General features: G+C 64.7%; 1 protein-coding gene across 3 annotated transcripts in view; it reads right to left on the bottom strand.

The window, feature by feature from the left end:
• NAV1 (neuron navigator 1) overlaps nucleotides 1–27,333 on the bottom strand; it is a 78,895-nt gene that overhangs the window by 12,747 nt on the left and 38,815 nt on the right. For 2 of the 3 annotated variants that reach the window (XM_074893395.1, XM_074893396.1), the window contains exons 5-13: nucleotides 20,852–20,954; nucleotides 15,949–16,314; nucleotides 4,087–4,225; nucleotides 3,575–3,872; nucleotides 2,481–3,174; nucleotides 1,915–2,367; nucleotides 1,679–1,720; nucleotides 1,351–1,502; nucleotides 518–688 (exon numbers count right to left, since the gene is read on the bottom strand). In XM_074893395.1, coding sequence (XP_074749496.1) covers nucleotides 518–688; nucleotides 1,351–1,502; nucleotides 1,679–1,720; nucleotides 1,915–2,367; nucleotides 2,481–3,174; nucleotides 3,575–3,872; nucleotides 4,087–4,225; nucleotides 15,949–16,314; nucleotides 20,852–20,954 — 2,418 coding nt within the window. Of the gene's footprint in view, nucleotides 1–490; nucleotides 689–1,350; nucleotides 1,503–1,678; nucleotides 1,721–1,914; nucleotides 2,368–2,480; nucleotides 3,175–3,574; nucleotides 3,873–4,086; nucleotides 4,226–15,948; nucleotides 16,315–20,851; nucleotides 20,955–27,333 lie in introns of all 3 variants that reach the window. The other variant, XM_074893394.1, reaches the window with a different exon arrangement.

The raw sequence follows: 27,333 nt of genomic DNA, 5'->3' as shown, positions 1-27,333 counted from the left end.
GGGTGCCCCTGGCCAGCAGCATCCCCCAGCAGGGTGCTGGACAGAGCTCTCAGTGGAGGTGGGGGGGCTCTGTGGGGGGCCGGGGGAGGCAGAGGGTGGGACGGCAACTGCTCAGCACTGCCAGTTTCTCGGCGCGTGGCTGGTGACCTCCCCGGGCATGCGGCGTGCAGCGGGGCGTGGGGAGCACCCTCCACCTGCACCCTCCTCTCTGGCTGAGCCTGGGGGCTCTGCCACACTCCCTGGCTGCTGGGGTCTCCACGTCACAACACCCTGGGGCCACCCCAGGGACAGCAGCACCCACGGGGTCAGGGCAGGCTGTGGCCCAGGGCAGACACCAGCACAGAGGGGTCCATCCCTCGGGGCTGCAGCCCCCTGCTTGGGTGCCGGGGACAGGATGCACCGACCCATCCGACCGCATTGTGGCAGCGCCAGGAGGACGGGACAAGTGTACGGGGAGCCCCATCACGCCCCCCCCAGGAGCCCCTTCCACCTGGGCAGGAGCGCAGCCTCCTCTCACCATCGTCCACAGGGTCCCGGAAGGAGCCCGAGCGGATCATGCCCTTGGGCTTGTCAGCCAGGGAGAGGGTGCTGCCCATCTGGGACGTGCTGTACAGCTCGAAGGTGGAGTCGTGGGTGGGGATGCTGTTGGAGCGGGTGATCCGCGGGGTTGCGGTGGCAGTGGGGCTCACTGCAAGGAGAAAGCAGCGGAGAGGCAGGGTCAGAGTCACACCAGGGACCTGGGATCGGGATGGGGATGCAGAGAGGAAGCAGGGATCATGGTCCCAAAGCAGGGAGGGGCTGGGGGAAAGCTAAAACACAGATTTACACTGGAAAGACCTGGACACTGGCACCAAAGTAACCACAGGACTGAGAAACAAATTCATCACCCCAGAGCAAAGTGGGCACCACCATGCCAGAGCCTGTCACCTGCGGGTGCAGCAGGGGAGCACCTCCTCAACCACTGCCCCCACCAGCAGCCTCAGCTTGTCTGCCTGGACCCCCCCAAACCCTCCAGGAACATGTAGATCCTGGCAAGAGCAGGTCAAGGCTCACCCCTTACCCTGCCGGGCACTCCCGGAGGAGCAGGGAGCTGTGGGCAGAGCCCTGACGGTGGATGACGTACCCTGAAGCAAAGGTGAGGGACATCCCTGGCCCCTGGGCACAACCCAGAACCTGTGTCAGTGGACCAGAAGCACCAGGCGCTGGGTGTTGGGGCCACTGGGGGTGTCAAGGGGAAAAGCAGCACCCAGGGTTGCATCAGCAAGTCACATAGGGAGCACAGGGCGATGAGGAGCAGGAGGGCCAGGGCTTGCTGCCAGCAGAAGGGGGCTGGCAGTGGAGGGCACTGACCGATGCTGGTGAGTGGACCCTTCCCAACCAGCGCCATGGGGAGGGCGGGGGGCGAGGGCAGTTCCTGCTGGTCGTCCGCCTCGGGGAGCCCGCTGCCGACGGCGTGCGAATGGCGCCGCTCCTTGGCCTCCTCCTGGGAGTGGAGCTGGTACCTGGGGAGCGGAGCAGAGACGGGCACGGTGAGGGGGACCAGCACCGCCCTGGCTCCTGTCCACTGCACTGCCCCCCAGCCTCCCTGGCACGGAGGGCACGCCAGCCCCCTGCAGACAGCTCCACATGCCCACCCGCCCTCCCCAGCGCCATCTAAAAGTAATTCAGGCTCTTTTACCTCAACCCTTTCTTGGGCAGCGTGTTCCTGTCACGGTTGGCACTGGAAAAGAAAGAAAGATCAGGGATATCTCTGCACAGATGAGAGAAGGTGCCAATGGGGGTTGAGCTGCAGGGACAGGAGCTTTTCCCCAGAAAGGCCACAGGAAGAGCCTCTGAAGCAGGCAAAGGATGGCAGAGAGGGATCTGAGCCCAAGAAGGTGCCCTGGCAGCCCCATGCCCTCCCTCCAGCCATACCTGTCCAAATGTGCGAGCCGGGGGCTCCCGCTCCAGCCCAGCTCCCCTGCCTCTTCCTCCTCCTCCTCTGTGCTGGCAGGGGGTGCAGCAGCAGGGGTGGGGGTGGTGGTGGTGCCCCCCGAAAAGGCACTGGGCAGGCTCATGGGCATCTGCAGGGACTCCATGCTGCGGTGCAGGCCTGAGAGCTTGGGGTACATCCTGCCCTCTTTGGGGACACTGAAGCCACCCATGAGCTCCAGGCCCTGGGAGAAGCTGGCCGAGTTGATGTTGAGGATGGGGGCAGGACTGGGGCTGAAGCAGGGCGCAAGGTGCCCACCGGCCGGGTGCAGGTCCTGGAGCTTGGCAGTGTGTGGGGGGTGCAGCTCACTGGAGGAGGGCAAGTCCAGGCTGTTGGAGTTGACCTTGTCCAAGTTGGCCAGCGAGGGAGGCTTCACGTAGGTCTTGGGAGCCGCTCTGGAGAGAGGAAAACAGGTAAGGAAGCAGGTGAGACCTGGTGCTGGGCATGGCTGGGCACTGGGCACAGCCGTGCCGGGCACCTGCTGCCCTCAGAAGTGGAAGGATTGTACCTGAGAGGCGTGGGGGGCAGCTCGGCCACCTTGGCCGCCGGTGGGAGGTTGGCCTGGGCTTTTGGGGTGCTCTCAGGCGAGCTGACACTCTTCAGCGTCCCGCACTCAGAGTCAAGCGCTACCGCCTTGGCCTTGGCCTTCTCCTTCTCGCGGTCCGTCTGGTTCACAGGGGCTGGCGTGCCACGGCCAGCGCCGATCTTGGAGGGCTCCTTGAGGCGCGACACCGAGATGCCGCCCTGCTTGGTGCTCAGCAGGCTGGGATCGATGCTGCTGCTGACCGGCCGGTTGGCGCCGCGGCCGCCGGTCACGCTCATGGAGCTGGACTTGGCTGGCCGGGGCAAGCTGCGGTACTGGATGTTGGAACGAGCCCCTGGGGCCAGGAAGCCGGGCTCAGCTGCGTTGGAGACATCCAGGCTTGTTTTCCTTCCGCTGACTGGCTTGACGGGGATGCCGGAGCTCTTCTGGATCTTGCCGAGCGTGGCCGAGCCCCCAGCCTGCATGACGGTGGCCGTGCCAGTGGCAGGAGCTGGCTTCTTATAGCCGAAGGAGCTGGAGGCCGAGGGGCGCGTGAGACCCGAGGGTGGCTTCTTGGCATCAGCAATGCGGTCACGGCCGGCATCAGAGGAGGAACGCTGCAGGCCTGTGCTCTTCACAGACAGCTTGCTCTTGTCGGTGGCTTTGGTCTCGGGCTTGCCTAGTGGGCAGGGAAGGATGGGTTAGTCTCCGCAAGGCTTTGGGGACATTTGGGTGTGAACTAGCCCAGACAGTGGGACGTCAGAAATGTGATGAAGAAGGACATGCCACCACCCCGGGAGTTGGGGCAGAGCCACGGCCAGGCCCGTGGTGCACCCAGCCAGCTTCCAGCCCAGTGCGTGGCCACGAAGTCATGGGGCAGGCTCAGCCCTGGGCAAGCAGGGCTTAGCGTGGGGCCAGACCCACAACTTGTCTGCAGGGATGCACAGTCCTGCCACCCCACTCCAGCCCACATCCAGCTGCCGGGTCCCAGCGCCAACATGCTCGGGGAAGGCCCACAAAGACACCACCCAACCCTCTGCCCATCAGAGGAGCCCAACCCTGCCTGAACTGGGTCTCACCTGCCACTTTGAGGGTGCTCTGGGCCGTGTGGGTGATGGGGGAGGTCACAGCCACTGGAGGGGTCTTGCCTTTCTTGAGGGAGCCCGGCGTGCCCAGGCTGACAGGCTTCTTCAGCTCACCGCCCTTGGGCCCCTCCTCGCCGCCCTCTGAGGGCTCCCGCCGCCACTTGGAGGAGCCGTGCTCCATCTTGAGGCTGCTGCTGTCGTAGTCCAGCTTCTTGGGCGCCTTGTCCTCGCCCTCACAGTACCAGCTCAGCCCGCTCTCTGCTAGCGAGCGTTTCTCCGAGTCTGTGCGCAGCTGTGGGCAGAACGGGGTCAGGGGCGCTCCCAGCACCCACCCCAAACCCACCCACATGGAGCACCAGCCAGCTGGGAGAGGGATGCACCAGACACCCTGTGCCGTGCCTCAGTTTCCCCGAGCCAGCACCCTCCATCCCCTCTTCCCATAGAGGCAGCGGCACCACCAAGCCAGGACCGGTGCCAGGCAGGGTCTGGGTGCCGCAGGCACCTACCGCTATGGCCGAGTTCCTGCGCGAGGCGGTGGGGGTGGAGGGCAGGGAGTTGAGCGAGGAGCTGGCGTTGAACTCCTCCGAGCTGAGGTTGTCAGAGGCATCGCTGAGGCCGCTGCTGATGGAGCTGCTCTCATCCCAGCTGCAAGGGTAGAGACAGCGTCAGGCCCCCCTGCTCAGCCCCACTTCTGCCCCAGGGGTCCCACAACCCACGGGATTTCCCCGCTCTGGGGGCTGCCGGGGCACAAACCTCAGCTCCTGGTAGCGCCCGCAGCAGGGCACTGGCACTCAGCAGCCGCGGCTGGCTCCAGCCAGCCTGGCACAGGCTTGGGGACCCGCTGGCACACAAGCCCCAGTGACTCCACGGCTCCCCATTTAAGGCCCTTTCAGGGTTTTTTGGGGCTGGAGAGTACCTGCACATCGCGGGGAAGCTGGCAGGGCTGGCACCACTGCAACTGGCACCAAGCCCCCTGCGACATGCCCCGCCGAGAGGGTCGGGAGGATTGCTGGAAAGGGCAGGGACCGGCCGGAGTAAACAAACCAGCTGCCCCGCAGCATCCACCCTTCCTCGGGTGGCCCCCACCCATCGCCTCGCCGCACTCTGCTCCCCCATCTCCAGCATCCGCAGGGGCACAGGCAGCAGGTACAGGCACCGCTGCCAGGCAGAGGTGGCTGTTCCATGCCAGGGGCTCAGCGGACTGTGCACAAGCCCATCTCCGGGGCTGTCAGTCAGCGCCGTGCTGGGGAGCAGCTGCCTGCGCACCCCACGGGCCCGGCCGGCTCTGCGGCACGGGGCTGCGCCCGCAGCGATCCAGCACAGACGGGCACAGAGCATTTTCCAGCAGGATGAACGCGGCCCCTTTCAGGTCAGCAGCTGAGTAGGTCAGCGAGGCCCCGCAGACTCCGAGGGGGCTGCAAGAGGCTGGGGGCAACAAACAGCGGTGTAGGAGAGGGGAGCAGAGCTGGGGGGCTGTGGCCAGCCCCAGTCCCTGCCGGAGATGCCTGTTCCCCAATACTGGGGCCACGGAGGTGCAGGAGAAGCCCAGTGAGCACCAGAGCCCCAGCAGCTGGTGAAGCCACTTATCACCCAAGCAACACTGTGACCCTGGCTGAGCTGGGGACAGGACAGCGTGGCCTGGCAGAGGAGAGGCTGCCTGCTGGGCACCGTCACCAACCAGGGTGCCAGGGCACAAGTAACAGCCACCACTATCTCCTCCAGGATGCCCAAACCCCAGCACGGAGCAACACAGGCAGCTCCAGCACCCTCCAACCAGCCTCATGCACCCTGCTCTTCCCAGACACCACGGACTGGCCAGAGCCATGATGGACGCAGCCCCCTGCGCCCCCAGAGCAGCTTTTGGGACAGAGCCCCGCAGGCCCTGCTGCCCAGGAAGGGATTTAATTACAACCACGTGTCCAGGATGTGCTGCTGGGCTGCCCCACTCCAAGCATCTCCCATCAGCAGTCCCTGTGCTGGGGGTGACTTCTCACCAGGACAGAAACCCCCACCCCGGAGCACGAGAAGCAAAGCTCCTCTCCCAGGCTGGCATCACCCTTGCAGCAGCAGGCAGAGCTGGAGGGCTTCGGTGAGCGGCGTCCTGCGAGCACAGCGCTGCGACCAAACGCCATGCTGGGTCTCTTCAGCTGGGCTTTTGTGGCCTGGGAGGGCAAATGCCAACCACTCTCCCACCCTCTCATGGGAAGGCCCTGCTGCCCTGGCCACGGGCATCTGGAGAGCCCCGGTGAAACGGCACAGGGTCAGGGAATGTGCTGGGGCAGGAGACGTCCCCAGATCGTCCTTAACAACCCCCTACCAAGGAAGGGCAACGTGGAAGGTCACAGGTGACATCCCAAAAGCACTCGAGCCCTGGGGTGAGGCCTGGGAGCCAGCTGCCCGCTGGGGGGTGTCTCTGGCTCCCTTATTGAGGCTCATGGCCGGCACAGAGGGCTCCCCAAAACTGGCATGCACACGCTGTAGCCGGCACAGCAAGGGAAGCCTCAACTCGGGCTGCACCGCAGCACCAACAGCCCCTCGACAACACAAACTCTCAGAGCATGGCCGAGCCCCGACACCCCGGTCCCTGCCGGCCGAGGCCACCCGAGTGCCCCCCCCAGACCCCGAACTGGGGGCAGCCATGCTGCAGCGTCATGCTGGGGGTAAAACTCAATTCCTGCTTTGTGCTCCAGCCCCTCCATCTTAAACAGAGCAATTCCCCACCTCCCTCCAGCCGGCACCGCACCAAACCCACCCTGAAGGCAGCGACGCGCCGGACACCCGCAAGCCCGCGCCCCTCTGCCCACGGCAGCTCCCGGGGATGCTCAAGGGCAGCGTGACCGTCCCGCCGCGCTCCCGGCACCGGCCGGCTCCGAGGGGACCCACCCGCGGCCAGGAGGGTCCCGGCACGGCCCCGGTAATGCGCAGCCCGGCCCCGGCACCCCGGAGGGAGCAGGGGACGGACCCGACCCACCGCCGCGCTGCGAGGGGACGCTCCGCTCCCCGCCGGGCCCAGCCGCACCCCGTTTCGGAGCCCCCCGGTGGGGCACAGCCCGGCAGCCCCGGAGCCCGCCCCGCCCCGGCGGGGTCAGCTCCTCCGGCCGGGGGTACCGGAGCCCCGGGAGCCCCGCGGGGGCTCGGCCCGGCCACGCTGCAGGTGCGAGACGGGGGACGGCGCGGGGAGGGGCTGGGGGGGGACACGACGATGACGGGGACTCGTCCCGCTCCCGGGGGAGCCGCCCCGATGCTGCGGGGCCGGGCGGGGCCGCGCTGGCCGGGTCCCCCCTTCCCCCCGCGGCGCGGCCGAGACAAAGCACCGCCCGCGGTGCGGCCCCGGGGCGCGGGGCTTTGTCTGCCGGGGCCAGGCTCCGGCCGCCCCCCCGCAGCGCGCCCGCCCCGCCCCGCTCGCTGCCGGTCCCGGTCCCGGTGCGGTCCCAGCCCCGTCCCCGCCGGTACCTGCTGGCCAGGCGCGGGGCGCGGCGCGGCCTCCCCGCCCGCAGCATGGTGCTGCCCGCGGCGGCGCGGCCCGGCGGCGGGAGGGGCGGCGGCGGGACCGCCCCGCGCTGCCCGCGCCTTAAAGCGGCCGCGGCCCCGGCCCCGCTCCCCCCACCCCGCCGCTGACCCCTCGACCCCCGCCGGGATGGGCCCGGCCTCCCGGCCCCCAGCCCCCCGCTCCCAGCGCCCCCTCCCCGCAGCCAAGGCCCCACAGCCAGCTCCAGGGACATCCCCCCAACCCCAGCCCAGCCCATGACCCCCCACCCCTGTCCCTAGTGCCCCCCAGCCTCAGCCCAGCATCCCCCCCACTCTCAGCCCGGCCCCCCCCCCCCCCCAGCTGCCCCCACGCCCACACGTCCTCACAGCCAGCTCCAGTGCTCCCAGGCCATCCCTCAGCCTGGCCCCAGTGCCCCCCAAGCCCCCCCGCCCCCCCCCCCCCCCCCAAGGCACCACCTCCTGCTGCGGGTCCCCCCGCGGGGGGCTCTGCCCCCACCCAGCCCCGGGGTGCTGAGACAGCAGCAGCTCCTGCGAGGGCACCCACGCCTGCACCACTCTGCGGCTTCATCGACCAAAAAGCCTATTTCTGGCCTTTTTTCCCTCCCTCTCGCATCAGAGCAGCACAGGGTCCTCGCCGCGATGGTGACACCAGCGACACCTTTGCCAGCCTGGCTGCAGCAGGCAGAGAGGGTTAACTGCAGCCTTGGCAAACCAGACCCGGTCCCTGCGGGCTGGGAAATAAGTAATTCCTTCCTCTCGCCTTCCTCGAAGCAACGGCAACGCCTCTTGGCTCCCTCCTCGCCGCCCAGCCCCATCGCTCAGCAGCACGGTGCTTGCCCCGGCGAGGCGAAGTGCAGGCAGGGCCAGGGGTGCAGGATTGGTCACCCCAGCCCCACCGCCCAGACCCTACCCGCACCCACCTTCCCCACGGCCCCTCTCAGCCCTTGGCCGGAGCTCCTGGCCGGGAGCCCAGCGGCGACACGGCCCCGGCACCGTGCGGTACCTCCCGCAGGCAGCCAGCGCTGCTGTGGGGCGACGGCCCCGCGTCGGGGTGCGCCAGGGGGTGCGGCGGCACGGCCCGTCCAGCATCGCATCCCCGCAGTCCCTCCGGCCTGGCACGACGCTGGACGCTGTCCCCTCCCTCCCCTTCTCCTCGGCCTCACCACAGGCAGCACGCGGAGGAGCGGCTCTGGCTTTCGCTGGGCCCAAATCTGGACTCGGGGCGCCCGGGGTGGAGGGGGGACAACAACCACCGGGAAACACAGCTCCGACCCCGCCAGAGCCAGCAGTCTGGTGCGAGGTGAGGGCAGGGAATTGCTGTCGGCCACAGCAGCCCCACCAGCACGGGCACAGACCCCTTCGCAGAGGAGCACCCCCAGCCCGTTTCTCAGCAGCGGTTGCTGCTGGAGCCGCAGGGTTTGAAGTGTCCCCGCTTCACCCATCTCACACCGGCACAGACACCCGCCCGTGCGCCAGCCGGACCCGCTGGCACCAGCCGGGGCTCCTGGCACTCACGTCCCTGCCAGGCTGGCGCTGCCAAACCCCCACCATCCGCCCCAAGTCCACCCCGGATTGAAGCGAGTCCCTCTTGGTCTGCCCTGGCCCTTTCCTCCTGCCCTGCCAACAGTCGCTGCAGGGGAAGAAACACGGGGCTTGCACCGGGGGGCCTCCACACCCCACATCAGTGGGTCACTGGCACTGAGGGGGGCTCTGTGGACGTGCCACCGGTGTCCCCCATCCCAGTCTTGTCCTGCTCTGGCAGGACCGGTGAGGAAAGCACGGGCACAGCCTGGGGGCTCTTCCCTCCCTCCCCTTCTCCACTTAATGGGGCAGAAAAATCAATTAGCTTCATAATCATGATCGGGGGGGGGGGGTTGGGGAGTCCTTGCGGGCACAGGAATGGTCAGGGGTGGCTCTGCTTCGCCCCCCACATCCACCTAAGGAAACGCCTCAAGGCATCACAACACCCATAACCCCCCCCAGACTCCTTTAGGATTCCCACAGCCCCCTGTACACCCCTATGCCCCCCCATTACTCCTTGAGAACCCCACTGATTCACTTAGGACCCCCCAGTTTTCTCTAAGTTCTCTCCAGACCCCCTTAAAACCCTGTGTACCCTCTAAGACCCCCCCAACCCCAGACCCAGATAGCACCAGCCCCCGCTGCTGACCCTGGGTGCCTCCCGCTTGCATTCTGGGCACCAGGCCGTGGCACCCTCCACTGAAGCCACGCTCAGAGGAACAGGGGGCTGCAGGGACCTTGCAGATGGGGAAACTGAGGCAGGGAAGGGGGTCTCACTCGCCTGAGCTCACCCAGCAGAAGAGGATCAGCATCACATCCCAGCAGTTGGTTTAGTCCCCTGTCCTCCAGGCAGCACTGCCCCCAGTTCCCAGGCCCCCCAGGGGTGCTGGGGACTCCCCCCTGTGGGTCCCTGGGGCCTGCGTGGCCCCCACGAGGGGGGACCGTGGCCAGGCTGTGCCTCCGCTCCAGCTCTGCGCTGCTGACCACGGTAATAGCAGGGTCCGATTTCCCCGAGGCAGTGAGGCCGATGCTGTGGGGGGTGTCAGCCAGCGCTCGCCCGCCCGCGGCAGTGAGATCAGCCACGGACCCCAACCACATGCCTGGCTGCCCTGCCAGGGGCTGCTGAGCTCAGCCGGCCCCGCTGGGGGGGGTGGGGACAACACAGAGTCACCCCTCTGACCCCCCCTGAGCAGCGGAAACCCCGGAGGAAGCATGTCCCCATGGGGGGATCTCCGGCTGTTTCGAGAAGGGTGAGACACGAAGCCTGGCTCGGGGTCACCGCAGCGGCACGGTGAGCTGCAGCAGCCGCGTGCGGCGGTCGGGGAGTCCCAGGGCAGCACCGGGGTGGGGGAGCATCGTGACTCAGCCCGCTTGCGAAATTCCTATTTTTCCCATTTTCTGGACAAACTGGTGGCCTGGGACACCTCTGCCCGCAGCAACCAGGCCCCTTCACAGTCAGCAGGGTGGCACGTGGCAAGCAGCAAAGCCAGGTCTTGAGCTCCGCAGGTGGCCAGCGGGCAGGCAGCCGGGTCTGGGGGGCAGCTGCCCCCGAGCAGCTCTCCCCGGGGCACGTGGGTGTGCGAGGTCCAGCCCTGCGCTCGGCTCTGCTCCGTGTCCGCGCCCAGCCCCAACAACGAGCCGTGGAGGCCAGCAGCTTCCCAAATCCTGGGCGTGTGCTGACCCCTGGGTGCCCTGCATCCCCCCGAGCCCCCCAAACCCTGGGATCCCCTTCCCAAAACACGCCCCGCGCAGCCACTGCCACAGCAGTGCGGCCCGGGCAGCCCCAGGGATCGGGGGGCAGCACTGGGCGCCTCGAGCCAAACCCCAAAATAAGGAGCCGGCTGGAACGCAGCGCAGAGGAAGGGCACTTCGATGGTGGCGGTGCCCAGTGGGGTTTTGGGGCCCCTTTCTGGGACTGTCCCCTGTCCCCAGCTGGAGGGAGGAAGCCCGCTGAGCCCCGGCACGCGGCGCAGCGCAGCAAATATTTATCCAACACCACTTCCCCAGCCGCTCCCCTGCCGCCCCCCCAGCTGGCTGAGCTGGGGCCCTGCACACACGCCGGGCCACGTGCGGGGCCACGGCTGTGCCCCGCGGGACGTCCCCAACGAGAAATGACTTCACGGGCTCGCTGGGACGGCGGCGAGGGGTCAGGCCGGACCGGCCAAAACTGAGCAAGGGGCGTTTGAGGGAAGGGAGCAGAGCGCCAGCTCCAATCCTGCTCGGAGCAGGAGAGGAGGGCGGCTGCTCCCCCGTCGCTCTCGGGGAGCTGAGCCAAACATCTGCTCCCGCCTCCGGGCTGTGCCGAGCTCAAGTAGCTGTGAGGAAGCCGGAGCCAGGCCAGCCGGAGCACGGCGGGTGCCAGCTCGAGAGCATCCCTCCTGGGGGGATGCTGCTGGCCGCCCCCAGTCCCGCCAGAGGGGACCACGGGCTCTGCAGCGCCCAGCTGCCAGCAGCACCATCGCAGGGGCATGGAATGGTGCCCGGGGTGTACCGGACGTGCCCATCCCCACGGCCCCAATGCCAAAGGCTGCTGCCACGGCTCCGTTTCGTGCCCATGAACGAGTCAGGGCAGTACCCGGCTCACGGGGGTGCAGATGCTGCCACCATTGTGGTGGGATGCAACGCTACCTCCCTTCCATCGCCAACAAAAAACGAGACAACAAAAGGACACCCCCAAATAAGTGGTCCTGGGGTTGCACAAGGATTTCCTCAGGGCACGGCCTCAGGATCAGCTCCTGAGCGATGCCTGCACACCCGGGGCCCTGCAGCACACACGCACCATCAGCGCTCCCGCAGCCGCTGCAGGGAAAAGGTGCTGACTCAGCAGCCAGCCCTGCTCACTCCCGCGCCGCTCCCCCAGCCCTGTGCTTGGGGGTGGCAGGATCGGGCCCAGCAGCACCCATGCTCTGCCAGAGGGGCAGGATGAGGCCAGCCTGGGCGTCCCCATGGGATTCTGCGACCGCAGGTATTTGAGCAGCTCCAAGGATGGAGCCAGCTTGTCCCAGTTTGTCCCTGGGGTCCTCGCCTGGGGAGCTGCCCATCCCACAAGCATCATCTCGGGGCGCGTGGCTGAGCTGAGGTTTTGTGTCCCCATACATCACCTTGTGTACCAGAGCCAGGGAAAGGTGCTCCTCCTCCTCTGTACCCCACAAACCCCACCAAGAGCGGCTCTGCCCCGCCCCGACCTGGGTACACCCTGCCCCGACCCGCTCGCAGCTGGCAGGACGGACCGAGGGAAACTGAGGCACAGCCAAGGCCACACAGCAGGTCCCTTCAACCCCCACCTGCGCTGCCCTGCAGCATGAGGTGCACCACAGGGAGGTGCTTCGACCCTGCTGACCCCTTGGCACCGGGAGCAGTGGCCTGACGGACCCCTCTGGGGACATCCAGAGCACCCCAGCGCCCTCGCAGCAGCATCGCCTTTTGTGGGCAGCGGCTGGGGAATGGGCCAGCTGAGGAAGGGTCTGACAAAAGGAGGGTGGCAGAAAGGACATCACGCAGGGCACTCTCCAAGCCCAGGAGACGTGGCAGCGTGGCGCAAAGCAGGGACGAGCTGACGCTCTTGTCATGCCCTCAGCCCGGGATCCTGTCCTGCGCGGGAGGGGGGAAGCCCCGTGACCCCAGGCAGGCAGGGCTGGGGGGTGACAGCCAGCACACCCCACCATCCTGACCGCAGCAAAGCCTCACAGCACCCCGCTCGTGCCTCACCGCCTCCCGGATGGCCCCAGGGAACACCCGGGGGTGACACACGCTCACCCGCTCCTGCGCCAGCACCCAGGATCCGTCAGAGCTGCTCACATCAAGTCCCCAAGCACACACAGCACGGGGAGGGGGACGCACCGACATGCAGCCGCGCTACGCTGCTGGGGGAACGGCAGCTCCACGTGGAGGAGGTGGCACCGCCTGGACATGCAGGACGTGGCCGGGACGAAACCAGGCAAAACCTGGCTTGAACATCCCCGCTCGGGTGCTCTCCGCCTCCTCCGCCGCTGCCTGATTCACGCGCAGGTCTGCACACGAAGGCGCCCACGCTGCTGCATCGCAGCCCCAGCGCCGTGCTGTGGCCCTACAGCCACAGAGGTCCCTCGGCAGCGGGTGACCGCATGTTGGTGGATCTCCCAGTGGGGTGACATTGGTGGGGTGACCTCCAGGGTCTGGGAAACCTCCCCTGCCTAGCAGGGGTGGGAAAGTGGCACTGGCAGCACCGCACCCCTCCTGGGACTGGCATCAGGAGCAGGGAACAGTGAGCGCATACTGAGCGGTGGAAAACTGAGTTGACAGCAGCCAAGGAAGGGAGCAAAGATTTTTCAGTGCCAGGGCTTGATGCCGTGCCTGCCTGTGCTCTGCCCAGGCCCCAAGGACAGGCAGGACAGGGCAGGAGAGTAGCACCATCCCTACGAACACTGCTGTGTTAAGCAGAGCTCGCTGCCTGCACCAGGCCCCTCAGACACCACGGAGCTGGCAGCAGCCGTGAGCACATCGCGGTGGGGCTGCTCCCAGCCCGGGCTGTGCTGGGTCCCCGCTGGCCGAGGGCTGCCCTGCTGCAGAGCATGAGGATACCGTGAAAGCAGGAACAAAAGCAGGGCCTTGCTGCCAAACAGGGAAAGCAAAGCCAGAGTTTTCCACCCCCCAAAACCAGCAGCAGGTTGCTGGTGGAGGGGAACCATGAGTGCCAGCCCAACAGACACAGGCAGGCGAGCACGGCCAGGCAAGGAGCCGGGATGCCAGCACATTCAGCTGATACAGAAACACTTCTGGGGGCCGGGGTGTCCCCAGCCGATCCCCACTCTCACCACCAGACCATCATCCCACACCCCCTCTCAGCTGGGCCCCAGGACCCCCATGCTTCTCAGCTGGGCTCACCCCAACCACCACTTTGCCGAATTCACCCCGACACCCCGCCAAGACAGTCCCCGTGCCCCGGCCGTGCCTCACCTACCTCAGCCCTCTCCCCTCCCCAGCAAGCCATGGAGATGCCGGGTCCCATCCCACGGCCCCGCACGTCTCCAGGGAGGACGTGCCGCTGCGTCCTCTGAGCTGGCTCTGACCTACTGCCCTACAAGCCGGGGTGTGCGCCGGCGCGGTGTGGGGAGGCGCTGGCCCGGCGGCCCAGGCTGGGGGGCTGATGGTCCCATCTGCAGCACTCGCCTCCTGCCCGGTGCATTAACGGCACAGGGAGATGGGGCCTGGGGCGGTATTTGCTTTCTAGGTCAGAGCCAGCCGAGGAGGCTGGATGAGGGGCTGTGCTGGATGAGTGCTCCCAGCTGGCAAGGCAGCTCCTCGCCCCAGCCGGCTCTGGGGAGGAGGGGATGCTCCTTCTCCCCTGCCCTGGCTCTGCACCCAGTGACCAGGCCCCTGGGCAGGGCACCCTATTGTCCCCCAGCCAGGGACATCCCCTGGGGACAGAGGCCCTGCCATGCTGCTCACTCTGGGGGGCCCCCCGCTCCCCCAAGTCCTGCTGTGGGGCCATGGGGGATGGAGCTGTGACCAGGTCACCGCACAGTCCCCTGTGCCAGCAACATCCTGGTGACATGGCTGATCCGCAGGACATATCCCTGAGGATAAGAGGGTCCTGTGCTGCCCCCGCTGCCCTCCTGCACCCATCCCTGGGGAGGGGTACCCAGCACCCAGCACCCAGTCTGTCTCTGCACCCACCGGGTGGGCACCAGGGATTTCCCCCAGGGCACATCCAGGGCATCACACTGGGGACCCTGCGCAGGAACAGGGACTGCGGCACCCAGCCATGGCGGTGATGGCCCAGCTCGCTGTGAAAGCCTCACCCGCGCCGGGGGACCGTGGTGCTGCCTGGGCCTCGTGGGAGGCTCAGCCCCACAGGGCTCCATCCCCACAGCTCGGCCCTTCCTGGGAGGAGAAGTGGACCCTGCCCAGATGGGGCTGGGCCCAGGGAGCGTTCTGCCGGGGCTGACCCTGCCCGCACTCTGCCTGCTCAGTGGCTGATGGAGACGAAGTGATGCTCCGGCTCACCCCTCCCAGCACTGCCTCTGCAGTCAAGGGCACCCCAAGGTTATCCGCCTGCACGAGCAGCTCTGAGATGAGACGAGGAGGGAGATGGAGCAGTGGAGCCCTTCATCCCCACAGCCAGACCCGCGGCCCAGCCATCCAGGGCAGCCCAAAGCCACCCCATTGCCCATCACCACCCCACCGTCCAGTGGCCGGTGGCAGAAGGTGGTGAGGTGCCACCTCTGGCTGCCAAGCAATGGGTCATGGTCCCGAGGAGGGCTCCATGCTGTGTTCACAAGCACAGGGCAGCCCCCCAGGATCACCCCACGTGCCTATGGGGAGGACAGGTCTGATGCCCGTGGTGCCGCAGACACTCTTGCCCCTAAGCTGGAGCATCACGGGGGCAGAGGCCAGCACAGACACCCCTCAGTCTGTGTCCCCCCAACTATAACATGCACATCCAGGCTGCATCTGGGGAGCGCTGGCCCCCAGGATGGGTGTGAAGCCATGGGCTGTGCTCTATCCTGCAATGAGCTGACATGACTACAGACACCCTGGGAGGGCTAAAGCAGCACTGTCAGGAGGCCAAATACCTCCTCCTGCTCTGGGACAACTCAGATGCTGGAGTTATTTATTTTCTCCTGTGCTGAAACAGGAAACCTCCAACATGCTGAAACCCTGGACCCTTGCCAGAGCCAGGGGCACCTCAACAGCGCAGAAGGAGCTGGATGTGTTTGGAAAGAAAATGTGAGCTGTGGGCATGCTGGGTGGTGCCCACCTGGCAGGAGATGCCCCAGCCCCGCAGGTGGAGGGATGGAGGCTGACATGTGTCCTAGAAGGGGGGGACCTCGCTCAGCAGCACATCCCGCTCCACCACGGTGCCACCCGTCGGCAATGACACCTTGGTGCCCGGTGAGGTGCTGAGATCTGACCCACCACAGGCCACCAGCACTCCCGGCTGGACACAGGACATCCCCGCAGTGCCAGGGCCAGAGGCGGCAACTCAGACCCACTGGTGTAAACTGGGAGAGCGCTTCCGAAAGCAGCAGTGTTTACCCCAGCAGGGCTCTGGCTCGGGGCTCCTGCAGCCACACACCATGCGCTTTTCTCAGCCGCCTGCTCTGGGAACCCAGATCACTGGACACTTCCCACACGCCGGAGAGCGGCATGCCCCAGCTGAGGGGCTCACTGGCCCTGAGAAGCCCCAGCTGGCCCAGGACCACCAGCACTGCAAGGGCTACATTGCCTCGCCGGTGGGAAAGCAACTCCTGGGATGCAGGGACACGATCCACCCAGCCAGCCTGGCCGGGCTCGATGTGCTCCTCCATCTGTCCCTGCTGCGCCTGGTGAACAGGAGGTGGTGAAACCTCCAGGAGAGCGCCGGCACGGGCACTTACCCCGTGGTGATGTCGTCATCCTCTGTCAGCGTCTTCCCCATCAGATCGCTGTCGCTCATGTAGCCTGACTTCAGCTCCACGTCGTCGGTGTCCAGCGCCTCGACCAGCTCCAGGCGGGAGATGTGGCTCAGCTTGCTGGGGCTGCGCATGGGCATGGTGTGCGAGTAGTGCGCCCGCTCGCCGTGCATGTACCAGCTGGGGGTGCCCTCGGACCGGCAGGTCCCCCCGACCGACGGCGCGTCCCCCGCCTGCAAGCGCGGGCTCGACTGCCCGTAGCGCCAGGACAGCGGGGAGGAGCGGTTGGACAGGCTGGAGACGCTCCGGGGGTTGGCTTCATCGCTGTCGTAGCAGGTCATCTCCAGCGAGCTGCAAGGACGGGGTGCAGGGGGGGTTAGGGCAGGGCATGGTGTGCAGCGGAGGTCTGTGCCCTGCCTCACCCCCCCAGAACTGGGGCTGCAAGTGCTCAGAAAACAAAACTGCCCATTTTGAGGCAGCCAGGCAAGGCCAGAGGCTCTCAGGGGTGTGGGCGCAGGGACACTGTCTGTCCTGGACCCCCTCCATCTCCACTGGCAGGGGACAGTCCCCTCCTTCCCTGCCTGGTGCCAGCACAGCGTCCCACACTCCAGGACCCACTGGGACATCCACAACACCAGCACCCACCAGTGTCTGGTGGTGCCTGTTTCTCCCCAGGGACTGTGGAGCAGGACATGCGGTGCGATGAGGAGGTTTGTGCTTCCCTACAACCCCAATCACCCCGCAGAGGTGATGCTCCCCGCAGGGTCCCATCCACCCACCTCGGTGCAGGGGCTGGGGATGCCACCAGGGCTGGCTGCAAACACACCACGGGAGAGGGGTCAGCACCTCTCAGGAGACCAGCCCCAGCCCCAACACGAGTTGGGCTGAACCCCACTAGTTGGGCTGAACTTTCCACTTTAGTGGAAAGCCCAGATGTGCTCCCCCATGCCCAGGCTGTATCACCCCAGACCCAGGAGAGGAGAAATTGGGGTGGTGGCACACTGATCCCAGGGGACGTGGCAGTGGGCCATGCCAAGGGAGTGGAAGCTGTGAGCGAAAGGATGCCAAGGGGCAAACCAGGGACCAGGTCCCTGTGTCAGCATCCCACACCAAACCTCCGCGTCTGGGCAGGAGGGGGTGCCCCAAGACAGGGCTGCCTGGCCCCAGGGGGCTGCCCACAAGCTGCTGCTCTCCAGCCAGCCCAGAGCCCACGAGAGCATCAGGAACGGGGAGTTCAGTTACTCCCCGCACCCCTCAGGGTGTATTTTGGGCAAACAGCATGTCAGGGAGTGATGCTGAGACTAAATTTAGACACCAAAAATGATTACTTCTTGGAGCAGCTACTTGGGAACCCACAGCCCTCGACTTGGCTCCAAACGTTACTATCAGCGAGCTATTCCCCAGCTTGGATTAAACGCTCCTGCAGGAGCACCAAAAGCCAAACCCCGGCTGCAGTATTGAATTTAAAACAGGGAACTACATAAAAAACTAGGAAGTTTGTTAAAGCGGAACTAAAAGGGGCAGCTAAAAGGGTTCAGTTTTTGTCGGCAGCACAAAGGCTATTTAAGGATGTTTTGCCGGCGGCTCGGAGCAGATGCAAACCACATCTCCAAGCAGGACTAAAGCAAGTCCCCGAGGAAACTCGGGCGGCCCTGCAGCCGGGTGCAAAGGCTGCCAGAAGTACGATGACGTCTTTCAGAAACAAAGTTGTGTCCTAGTGAGGAAAAAGCAAAGGCTGAGCCCCCAGCCACTGGATGGAAGAATACAGCGAGGAGAACAAGAGAAATTTGAGGACTAGTTTGTGGAAGGAATAAAGAGAGAGCCCAAAGCGGCTGCAGGGCACTGGTGATGCGTGACACATCCAGAGGACTGCGGATGACATCTGTATCGGACACCCTTGTAGGAAGCATTCCCGAGAGCAGAATTAGTGGGTATGTGTCTAATTACAACATAGCAGGGAAGAGCTGACACAGCTTTGGTAAAGGAAAATCCAGCTCACAACTGCGGTGGAGCTCCAGGAGGGATGCAGGGAGCGCGCTGCCGAGCCTGCTGCAGGCTACCAGGAGGTGGTGGATGAGTGCCCTCGCCAAAGGCAGATTAAGCTTCCAAATAAATTCAGTTGCCATGGGCTAAGAGGGAAGATCCTCACTTATTTAAAAACCATTTACGGGACAGGGGTAGGCATCCCTGGGCTATCGATAGTTGTTTTTCCCCATGGTGGGGATCCAGCTGAGGCCTCTGCCACACCATGTACGCATAGCTCATCAAGAAAAGGAAGTGATAGCGAAGAGTCAAAACCCACCAGCAATGCTAATTTAATCACCCTTAATATCCTCGCCCTATTTCCCTAAGACTGGGGCTGACAGAGGATTTGCAAAGGAGCTGAGCGCTGGGGCGAGGAGGCGGCGGGGGAAGTTTGACACAGATGAATGCAAAGCGAATGCAGAGCAAACGCGAAGCGAAGGCAACGCAGCCCTGAGCAGCGCCAGGCTGCAAACCGGCTCCTACACCAGCGAAGGGATGGCAGAGCTGTAATGGATAATCCCAGGAAATGGCCAGCTCGGGGAATATCGCTGTGGCCCCGTGCAAATCCCACTGCCCCAGCACTCTGCTGCCTCCTGCTCGGAAAAGATCCGGAAACTGCAGCAAGGACGAGCAAGGTCTAGAGGAGCTTCGGGGTTAAGAAGAGCTAAATCAAGCAGGCTGCTTCAGCCTGGACAAAGCTGATAAAGGGGTGACACAGGGAAGGTCTGTGATGATGAGTGGTGGGTGATGGCGGGGGAGGAAGCTGCTGCTTTTTGTCCCTTCCAACACAAAAATGAGGATGGAGAGAGACCACGAGGTGGCAACAAACACCAGGAGAAGGCTGTTCGCTGCCTCCTCGGCTTTCCCGGCTCGCTGACACCGACCCAGCCTCTCTGCAAAGCCCAGGCTTCATAACGCGCCTGCACCAGCGGGGAGGGGGGTGCCGGGAGGGTGCCCTGGGGAGATGCCCCCGGCCCGCCACTGGCAGGGTCCGGGCCCTGCCACCCCCTCCAGGCAGGAGGCTGGAGCTGCCGTGCAGACCCCGAGCTCGTCCAGAGCTGAGCAGCAACTCTGCAGTGGTCCTAAGTGAGAGACATGGGGGGGGGACACAGGTAGTCCCAGGCATGTGTCAGAGAGCTCTGAATAGAGGTAGACCCTCTGCTCTGGTTCACCACCCAGCAGTCACGCTGTCCCCATCCCACTGTCCGCCCCAGAAACCCTGGGGTGCTGCCAGCCCCCAGGGTACCCCACTGCTGCCCGTGGGCATTTGGTCAGCTCTATCTGAGGGTTTCTGCATCATCACCTCTACATAGAATCACAGAATCCCAGAATCACCTCGGCTGGAAAAGACCTTGAAGACCCTCCAGTCCAACCATGAACCTCACCCTGACCGTTCCCAACTCCACCAGATCCCTCAGCGCTGGGTCAACCCGACTCTTCAACCCCTCCAGGGATGGGGACTCCCCCCCTGCCCTGGGCAGCCCATTCCAACGCCCAACAGCCCCTTCTGCAAAGAAATCCTTCCTAAGAGCCAGTCTGACCCTGCCCTGGCGCAGCTTGAGGCCATTCCCTCTTGGCCTAGCGCTGGTTCCTTGGCTCAAGAGACTCATCCCCCCTCTCTGCACCCTCCTTTCAGGGAGTTGGAGAGGGCCAGGAGGTCTCCCCTCAGCCTCCTCTTCTCCAGACCAAACCCCCCCAGTTCCCTCAGCCGCTCCCCATCAGACCTGTGCTCCAGACCCTGCACCAGCTCCGTTGCCCTTCTCTGGACACGCTCGAGTCATTCAATGGCCTTTTTGGAGTGAGGGGCCCAAAACTGAACCCACTCATCGAGGGGCGGCCTCACCAGTGCCGAGTACAGGGGTCAGATCCCTTCCCTGTCCCTGCTGGCCACGCTAGTGCTGATACAAGCCAGGATGCCATTGGCCTTCTTGGCCACCTGGGCACACTGCTGGCTCCTGTTCATCCGGCTGTCAATCACCCCCCCCAGGTCCCTCTCTGACTGGCAGCTCTCCAGCCACTCCTCCCCAAGCCTGTAGCGCTGCTGGGGGTTGTTGTGGCCCAAGGGCAGCACCCGGCATTTGGCCTTAGTGAAACTCCTCCAGTTGGCCTCAGCCCATCGCTCCAGCCTGTCCAGGTCTCTCTGCAGAGCCTCCCTACCCTCGAGCAGATCAACACTCCCACCCAGCTTGGTGTCATCTGCAAACTGACTGAGGGTGCACTCGATCCCCTCGTCTAGATCATCAATAAAGATGTTAAACAGGAGTGGCCCCAAACCCAAGCCCTGGGGGACACCACTCATGACCGGCCGCCAACTGGATTTAACTCCGTTCACCACAACTCTTTGGGCCCGGCCATCCAGCCAGTTTTTTACCCAGCAAAGCGTGAGCCCATCCAAGCCACGAGCAGAAGGAGTAGAGATACTGAGCCAGGGGTAGGGATGGAGCCTGTGGTCCAAACCTGGGCAGCACAGGGGATACTTTCACCTCTGGTTGTCCATATGGGGATACCCAACCACTGGGAACAGACCTCGACCCCTGCCTGGGATCTGGGGGCAACTGGCTCCCTGCAGTGCCACCCCCACCCCTCCCTGCTGCCCCAGAGCACATGAGGCAGTGTAGGGCCCAGAGCACTGTCAGGGACAGGGCTCAGCCGCAGCCCCACGCACAACACCCCACAGATATGGGGACACCTCTCCAAGCCCCCACGCACAGGGTCCCCACCCAGGGCATGGGGCATAGCTGGCTCCCTCATGGACCTCACTCAGAGCAGAGCCACTTCCTGGCCGCCCCGGCCTCCCTCACTGCCCCAGGAAGGATGCTGGTTGTGGGGAAGGGGTGGTGGGGATCCGGTGTCAGCGCTTCACCTGTGAGACACCTGAGAGCCCCTCAGGCTGGACATGGTCTCCTCCAGGTTCTGCCGAAGGTCCAGCACATTCTGTACTGTCCTCTTCCTCTGGGACTCGGGGTCTGTGGAGAGACAAGATGGTGGCTTTAAGGAGATGAATGGCTCCTGCGCCCCTCTGCCCATGGCTGTGCCCCCCAGACCCTTCTCATACCCCTCTGCCCACAGCTGTGCCCCCCAGACCCTTCCCACACCCCTCTGCTCACGGCTGTGCCCCCCAGACCCTTCCCACACCCCTCTGCCCACGGCTGTGCCCCCCAGACCCTTCCGACACCCCTCTGCCCATGGTTGTGCCTCCCAGCCCCTTCCCACACCCCTCTGCCCATGGCTGTGCCCCCCAGCCCTTCCCAGACCCCTCTGCCCATGGCTGTGCCCCCCAGCTCTCACTCTGCCCACTGGGAAGGGACAGGGTAGGGCTGGCAGCGGGCTGGAGTTGCACCACCACAAAATGCCACCCCCAAGGGTGCTGCGGCGGCGATGGGGATGTCTGGTCCAGGAAGGATGAGCTGGGCAGTGGCCAGCAGGGCTGGGGGACCCAACTGGGGCCACGGGACCCACACAGGTGACAGGAGGCCAGCTACAGTCAGGTGACCCCCAAGCACTGTGACTGCTCCATGGGGCCACACAGGAGCACCTGCCCTGGAAGAATGTCCCCAAACATGCCCCTGAATCCCACAGGTGCTCCAGCCCAGGTCCATGGGCGCTGCAGCAGCACCACCCAACACGCAGTCAGCAGGAGCCAAGGAGATGTCAGGGAGCAGCGCAGCCGAGCCCCACTCAGGCTCGTGCCCAGGGAGGGGTGGCTGCTGCTGTGGTGGGAGCAGCCGGCAGAACCGAGCCCCCCACGGGCAGAGCCCGGGGCTTGAAACCCCCAAACCTCAGCTGCGCTGGGGTTTCTCCAGGTATGCACACCCACAGGTATGCACCCCCCCAGCCTGCACGTGTGCACACACCCACCTGCACCACAACCACTTGTGCACACACGGGCGTATACACACACACACACACACACAGACACACGTGCACACACAAGCATGTGCACACACCCCCGGAGACACACACAGACATGAATGCACACACACATGTGCACACTCACGCACACAGAGGAGGGGGTCACTCCTGGCACAGCCCTGGCAGCGCTGCCGAGCTCGGCTCCAGCCCCCACGCCCCCGACCCTCTCGTCTGCATCCCCGGTGGCTAACAGCCATGCCACTGTGGCTTTGATCCCCGATTTCAAGCCCTTCAGCCGCAGCCTGCCACTGAACCGCAGTGACAGCGGGCGCCGGGGATGCTGGACGTGGCTCCTCCTAATGTAACGTGGCAACCAGCGCTTCGGGATTTGCAACGGCACCGTGTAAGCTGCAGAGACACAGGGAGCGGGGGGACACCACCGGCACACACCCCGGCAGGCTCCTCGCAACAGCACAGCCATGCACCCAGGGCACGAGCAGGGCTTGTGTCCCCTTGTCCCCTGTAAACACACCCACCACGCTGTCCGACACGCCGCAGGCAGTGCCCATGGGTGATGCTGCCCTGTCCCTGGGCTCTGCTCACTCAGGGCAGCAGCACCTCAAACTGGTGAAGCGGCTCCGATTTACGCATGACCCTGGAAGGTGATGAGCGGTAACAGCCCTGATGAGACAGGTTAAGTCAAGCAGGTTAAAGCTGGTTGTAGATGAGGGTAAGCGGAGCTGGTGAGCCCACAGGGCACCCAATGTGGCCTGTACACACCACTGTGTAAGGAGGACACCCAGCCCCATGTGTGTCCAACTGCCCTGGTCCAGTTCCCGGAACAAGGCTTAGCAGGAGGCAAGTCACGAACTCATTGATAAATCTTTGTCATGGCCCACGTGTGCTGGAGGAGTTAATCAAAGGCACTGTGCCATCAAGCAGGGTCTGCCCCAGAGCCTCCGACCAGTGCTCCGGAGCTGCTGTGGGATGACGAGTGGGCTGGGGAGCGGGGATGAGGACAGGGGTGTGCAGGCAGCAAGGGCAGGGGGATGGAGGGACGGAGCGGAGGGGGCTGAACACATGGAGCCAGTGCCCAGAGGAGGCTCGAGGGGCCCTGGCTGTCAGAGGCCAGCGCTCACCCTGCTCTGCAGCTGGGGACAGGGGCACTCTGTGCCCCTCCAGTGCGGCAGCTAGAAAGGGCCATCTTGGCAGATCAAGGGCACCTCAAAGCCGCCAGGTCCTGCCCTTGTGCTCCCTGGGAAGATGGATTTTCAGGCTTGAAGTTGCAGGGCAGAAACCTGAGGCCAAGTCCACTGCTGCCCCACACGCAGTCTGTAAGGCAGTGGAAGATTTTGGAGGGGAGGCATATCCGAACCGTGGGGAAGTGCAATAAAACACCCACCAGAGTCCCCAGGTGGGTCCCTGCAGGGAAGGACTCAGCACCATCAGCTCCTCCACCCCGGCCGCATTTGGTGGGTGCAGGCCACCCTGAGCCCAGCTCCTGCAGCTGGAGAAGGTGGCACATGCACAGCCCGGCAGTGCTGCGTCCCTGGGGCTGGGACAGGAGGGAGCAGGATAGGGTGGAAGAGCCACTGTTGTCCCTTGGCACCGCCAGCGGCTCCCACGCCCCTGCCAGCTCGGCAGCGTGCTCCTCCTGGGTATGGCTCCCTCCCAAAAACACCCCGGCTGCCTCCCCCGTGGCCACCCGCAGCCATTCCCCTGGGCACGAAGCCAGCGCTTGGGCCTGGCGCTGCCTCCTCCCCAGGCACCGCTGCCAGCGGGGATGCTACAGCCACCCCCACCCCAAGGAGCAGTGGGACCGGGGTGAGGACTCGCTGCATCCCCAGCCACCCCGACAGAGGGGCTGGCACATGGCTGCCACCTCCCCCGTACCCCTGCTGCTGCTGGGGGACCCCCCGCAGCGAGGACCCCCAGAACACCCAAAGTAAGAAGCAGCATCCAAGGGCTCAGGGCCCAGCGCTTCAGGGCAACGGCACAGACCCACATCCCCAGCTTCACCTGTGGCATGACTGGCCATCCACGCCTGACCCCCAGTTTTTGGGTGACAGTCCAGGTCACTCTAGCCTCTGGAGCTGCCCAGGAAACGCAGCAGCTCTCACCTGGGAAAGGGCCAAACTGGGACTCGAGATGCGGCTCACCCACCTCTGCCACGTGTCCCACTGTCTGCGTCGCTGCCAGCGCTGAAGTGCCACTGCCTGTCCCCACTGTCCTGGGGTGGGGTGGTGACACTGGGGCCTCCACAGTCTGTTTTCCAGCTGCAGCAAGGGGCCGGAGGCTGTCTCAGGGCTGGCTGAGTTGCCGCATGCCGGAGCTGAGCCGAAACCAGAGCCGCTGGGAGAGGCTGGAGTGTGGGAACGGCAGGAGTGCGCTGGATTCCTCCCCACATCGATTTAGCAAGCTTGCCACAGCCAGATGTTTCCAGCTGCTGGAGCAGAGAGCAGCAGGGATGGCTCAGCCTGTGCCGTGGCAGGGTCAGTCGGACACCCTGTCTCGGCCAGCAACGGCCAGGACGTGTCCCGCAGTGTCCCCCACTCTGCTGGGGCTGCAGACTCAGGGACCGGCTGTCCCCTCCACCCCAGCTCCAGGCTGGCTTGCAGTCCCGTTCACAGCTCCCAGCCACTCTCGCAGGCTCTGTCCTGCTGTCACAAAGGGAAGGGGGTGCTGGCTCCAGCCCTCTGCTACCCCAGCCCGGTCACACAGAGGAGGGCAGCCCTGAGACACAGTCACTGTCCCCAAGCCCTGTGCAGGGAGGCCACCAGGCCCCACTGCCTGAGTCGCTCTCCCCTGTGCCAGGCTGGGTGTAACCTGCCCGTGCTGGCTCGCCGTGCTGCCCTTGCCTGCAGCCACGCTTGGGCAGCTCTCCCAGCCCCCCATGGCTCCTACCCCTGCTCCTTTCTTAATTGAGCGCTCTCAGTGCTCTCTGCAATGGCAGCAAACAAAATGCGGTTCCACTTTGCACACGGGGAAACTGAGGCAGAAGTGCTAGCCCACCCCCACCCACCCCCCCGCCTGCAAGCGCCCTCCCGCAGAGCCTCCATCGCCTGCCTCTGTGTTAAACACCAGGCAGCGCTACCTGCTACCCTGAACCCTGCGCTGCACATCACCCCTGTCCCCTGCCCTGCACAACTGGCGAAGCAGCAGGTACCATCGCCGAGAGACGGAGCATCGGCGCGATGGGATGTGGGGCTAGAGGCAGCTGAGGAGGAGGAGGAAGGAGAGAGCTGTTGTGCGAAGGGCTGGCTCAGGGCAAGGTGCTGCACGCTGTGGGTCTGACTGTGCCAGGCACTGCAGAGCCAGGGCGGGAGGTGACCGGGCAGCTCCAGGGTGTGCCCACATCCAGCCCTTCCCATCACCTCCAAGAGCGAGCGGTGGCAGCTCCTCTGCCTGCACGACGGGGCGCAGCCGCGTCCCCGCAGCCGGGGGCTGCCGACGTGGCCAAGTACGTCAAGGAATGAGGAAATCATCAACTCCAAATGGCTCGTGACAGCTCATTTCAAAGGAGCATGTGGCCAACAGCTCCCGCTGGGGCCAGGCAGAGCCGCGTCCACGGGACACGTGTGCCCCATGTGCCTTGGCACAGAAACCTGCGTGTGTGTGTGTGTGTGTGTGTGCCGCCCCAGCGCTTGTTTGCATCATGCATATGTTCATGTGCAGGCCACATGGTAGCAAAACCCTTCTCTGCCTGCAGAAAGGTGCGTGTGTGCATGTGCACGCCCGTGCCGGCGACCTCGCACGCGTGCCCACGTGTACGTGTGCAGGCACGAGGACGGCAGCAGCTGATGCCAAAGCTGGCACGAGCGTGCTGAGCTCGCACGGATGCACCGTCTGCGCCTCTGTTCATACGCTCAGCACGAGCGTGGCACTCGCACGCATGTTTTCTTGCCCCCCCCGCCCCAACCCAACCGGTCTCATTTCAGAAGATCAGACTCAGAAAGGACTCCTGGCGACCCAGTAAAGATCTTAATGGCAAGCGGGAATTTGCTGTAAAAGGCCCCGTGGTGTTTCTGAGTCATTACAGTGGGCCCCTATTACACAGTAGCTGTAACGAATTTCCCCAGGCCGTGAAACATTTTTGACTGGTTGCTCAATTCCTTCCAGTGCATTGAAAAATACACTAATAAACTCTGCAATAAAAAACATTCTCCCGGGGCCGTGAGACTCCTCCAGCCCAGCCGAGCTCCCCGGCTCCACAAACCGTCACGCAGATACACGCTTCTCCCACCGCGCTGCCTCAGCCCGTGCTCCCAGCTGCGTTTATGAATGAATCAGCCCAGGCGCCGTTTTGCTGGTATTTTCCTTACAAACCCTCCGCTCTGGCACCCAGAACCCGCTGCATCCAGGCTGCCAGCCCGAAGGGAGACCCGAGGCCCCAGGCCCGGTGCAAACCTCGCTGAGCCCTGTGGGTTCCCAGCTTACACCCCGCAGCGTGTGATTCCGTTACCGGTGCCTTGGCACGCCGACAGCAGAGTCTTTCCATATGGAGTAAAATGGCTTTATCTTGCATTTCTTACATGCAGCTCTGATTCACACTCCCAGACGGCCGGGCAGGGGGATGGTCACAACCTGAAATCCTTCTCCCTGTGGCTTAATTTATTCCCTTCCTCCCCCCCAACAGCTACCAACAGGCTAAAGAGCAGCAGAAATGGCTAACGGGGCTCTGTGGGGTGACTGCCAGGTTCGCAGTGTTTGCTTGCGCCATTGGCCCAATTTTCCAGCCCAGCCCCATCCCTGCAACCCCTGTGTGCTCCCCCCACGGATGTACTGGGACCCCCCAAAACCACCCCTCTCTCTCAGGAGATGTCCCAGGGCACCTCAGCTGGGCAGAACACGCGTCCTCCCCACCGCCCAGTGCCCCAGGAGGGCATCTCACCGTTTCCTGCAAACCTGTTGCCCCACCCCATCGGAAGGCAGCAGGTTCGTTAGCACTGCCATGGTTTAATTGCTTTAACTGCCAACGGCTTCTTGGTGTGAGCAGAGGGCTGGCTGCCAACCCCATGTCTCCTGCAGCAGTGTTGGGAGTGGGTCCTGCTCCCTGAGGGGCAGGGACCCTTGTGCCACCCAGCACCCTGGTGATGGAGTACCCAGGTACCCAGACAACTGACCTCCAAAACACCCCGAGCCAACCCAACGGGGAGAAGCATGGCCACCATTCCCCAGATGAAGGCAGCAGTCCCTGGGCTGACAGGGCTGGAGATGCTCTTTCCCAGGACGCAGAGGCACAGCCAAGGGGGATGGGAGACGTGCAGGGGATGCGGCGGATACCTGAGGATGGGTCCCCGTCCCCACCTTCAGCTAGGGCAGGCTGGGTGCCCTGCTTGCTGCCGCCCCGCACGTAGCCCTGTGACCCCGGTGGGATGCAGGATGTGGGGAGGGGACTGGACACAGCCCAGCGCGTCCAGCACTCACCCTTGGCAGGGGGAGGACAGCCCACGCAGCAAAAGGCAGGGCAGGCAATGGGGTTACAGTGGGCAG

The sequence above is a fragment of the Strix uralensis genome, chromosome 24 (genome assembly GCF_047716275.1).
Source record: "Strix uralensis isolate ZFMK-TIS-50842 chromosome 24, bStrUra1, whole genome shotgun sequence".
NCBI lineage: Eukaryota > Metazoa > Chordata > Aves > Strigiformes > Strigidae > Strix > Strix uralensis.
The sequence above is the reverse complement of the archived record's forward strand: the minus strand, read 5'-3'. Positions and strand labels throughout refer to the sequence as shown.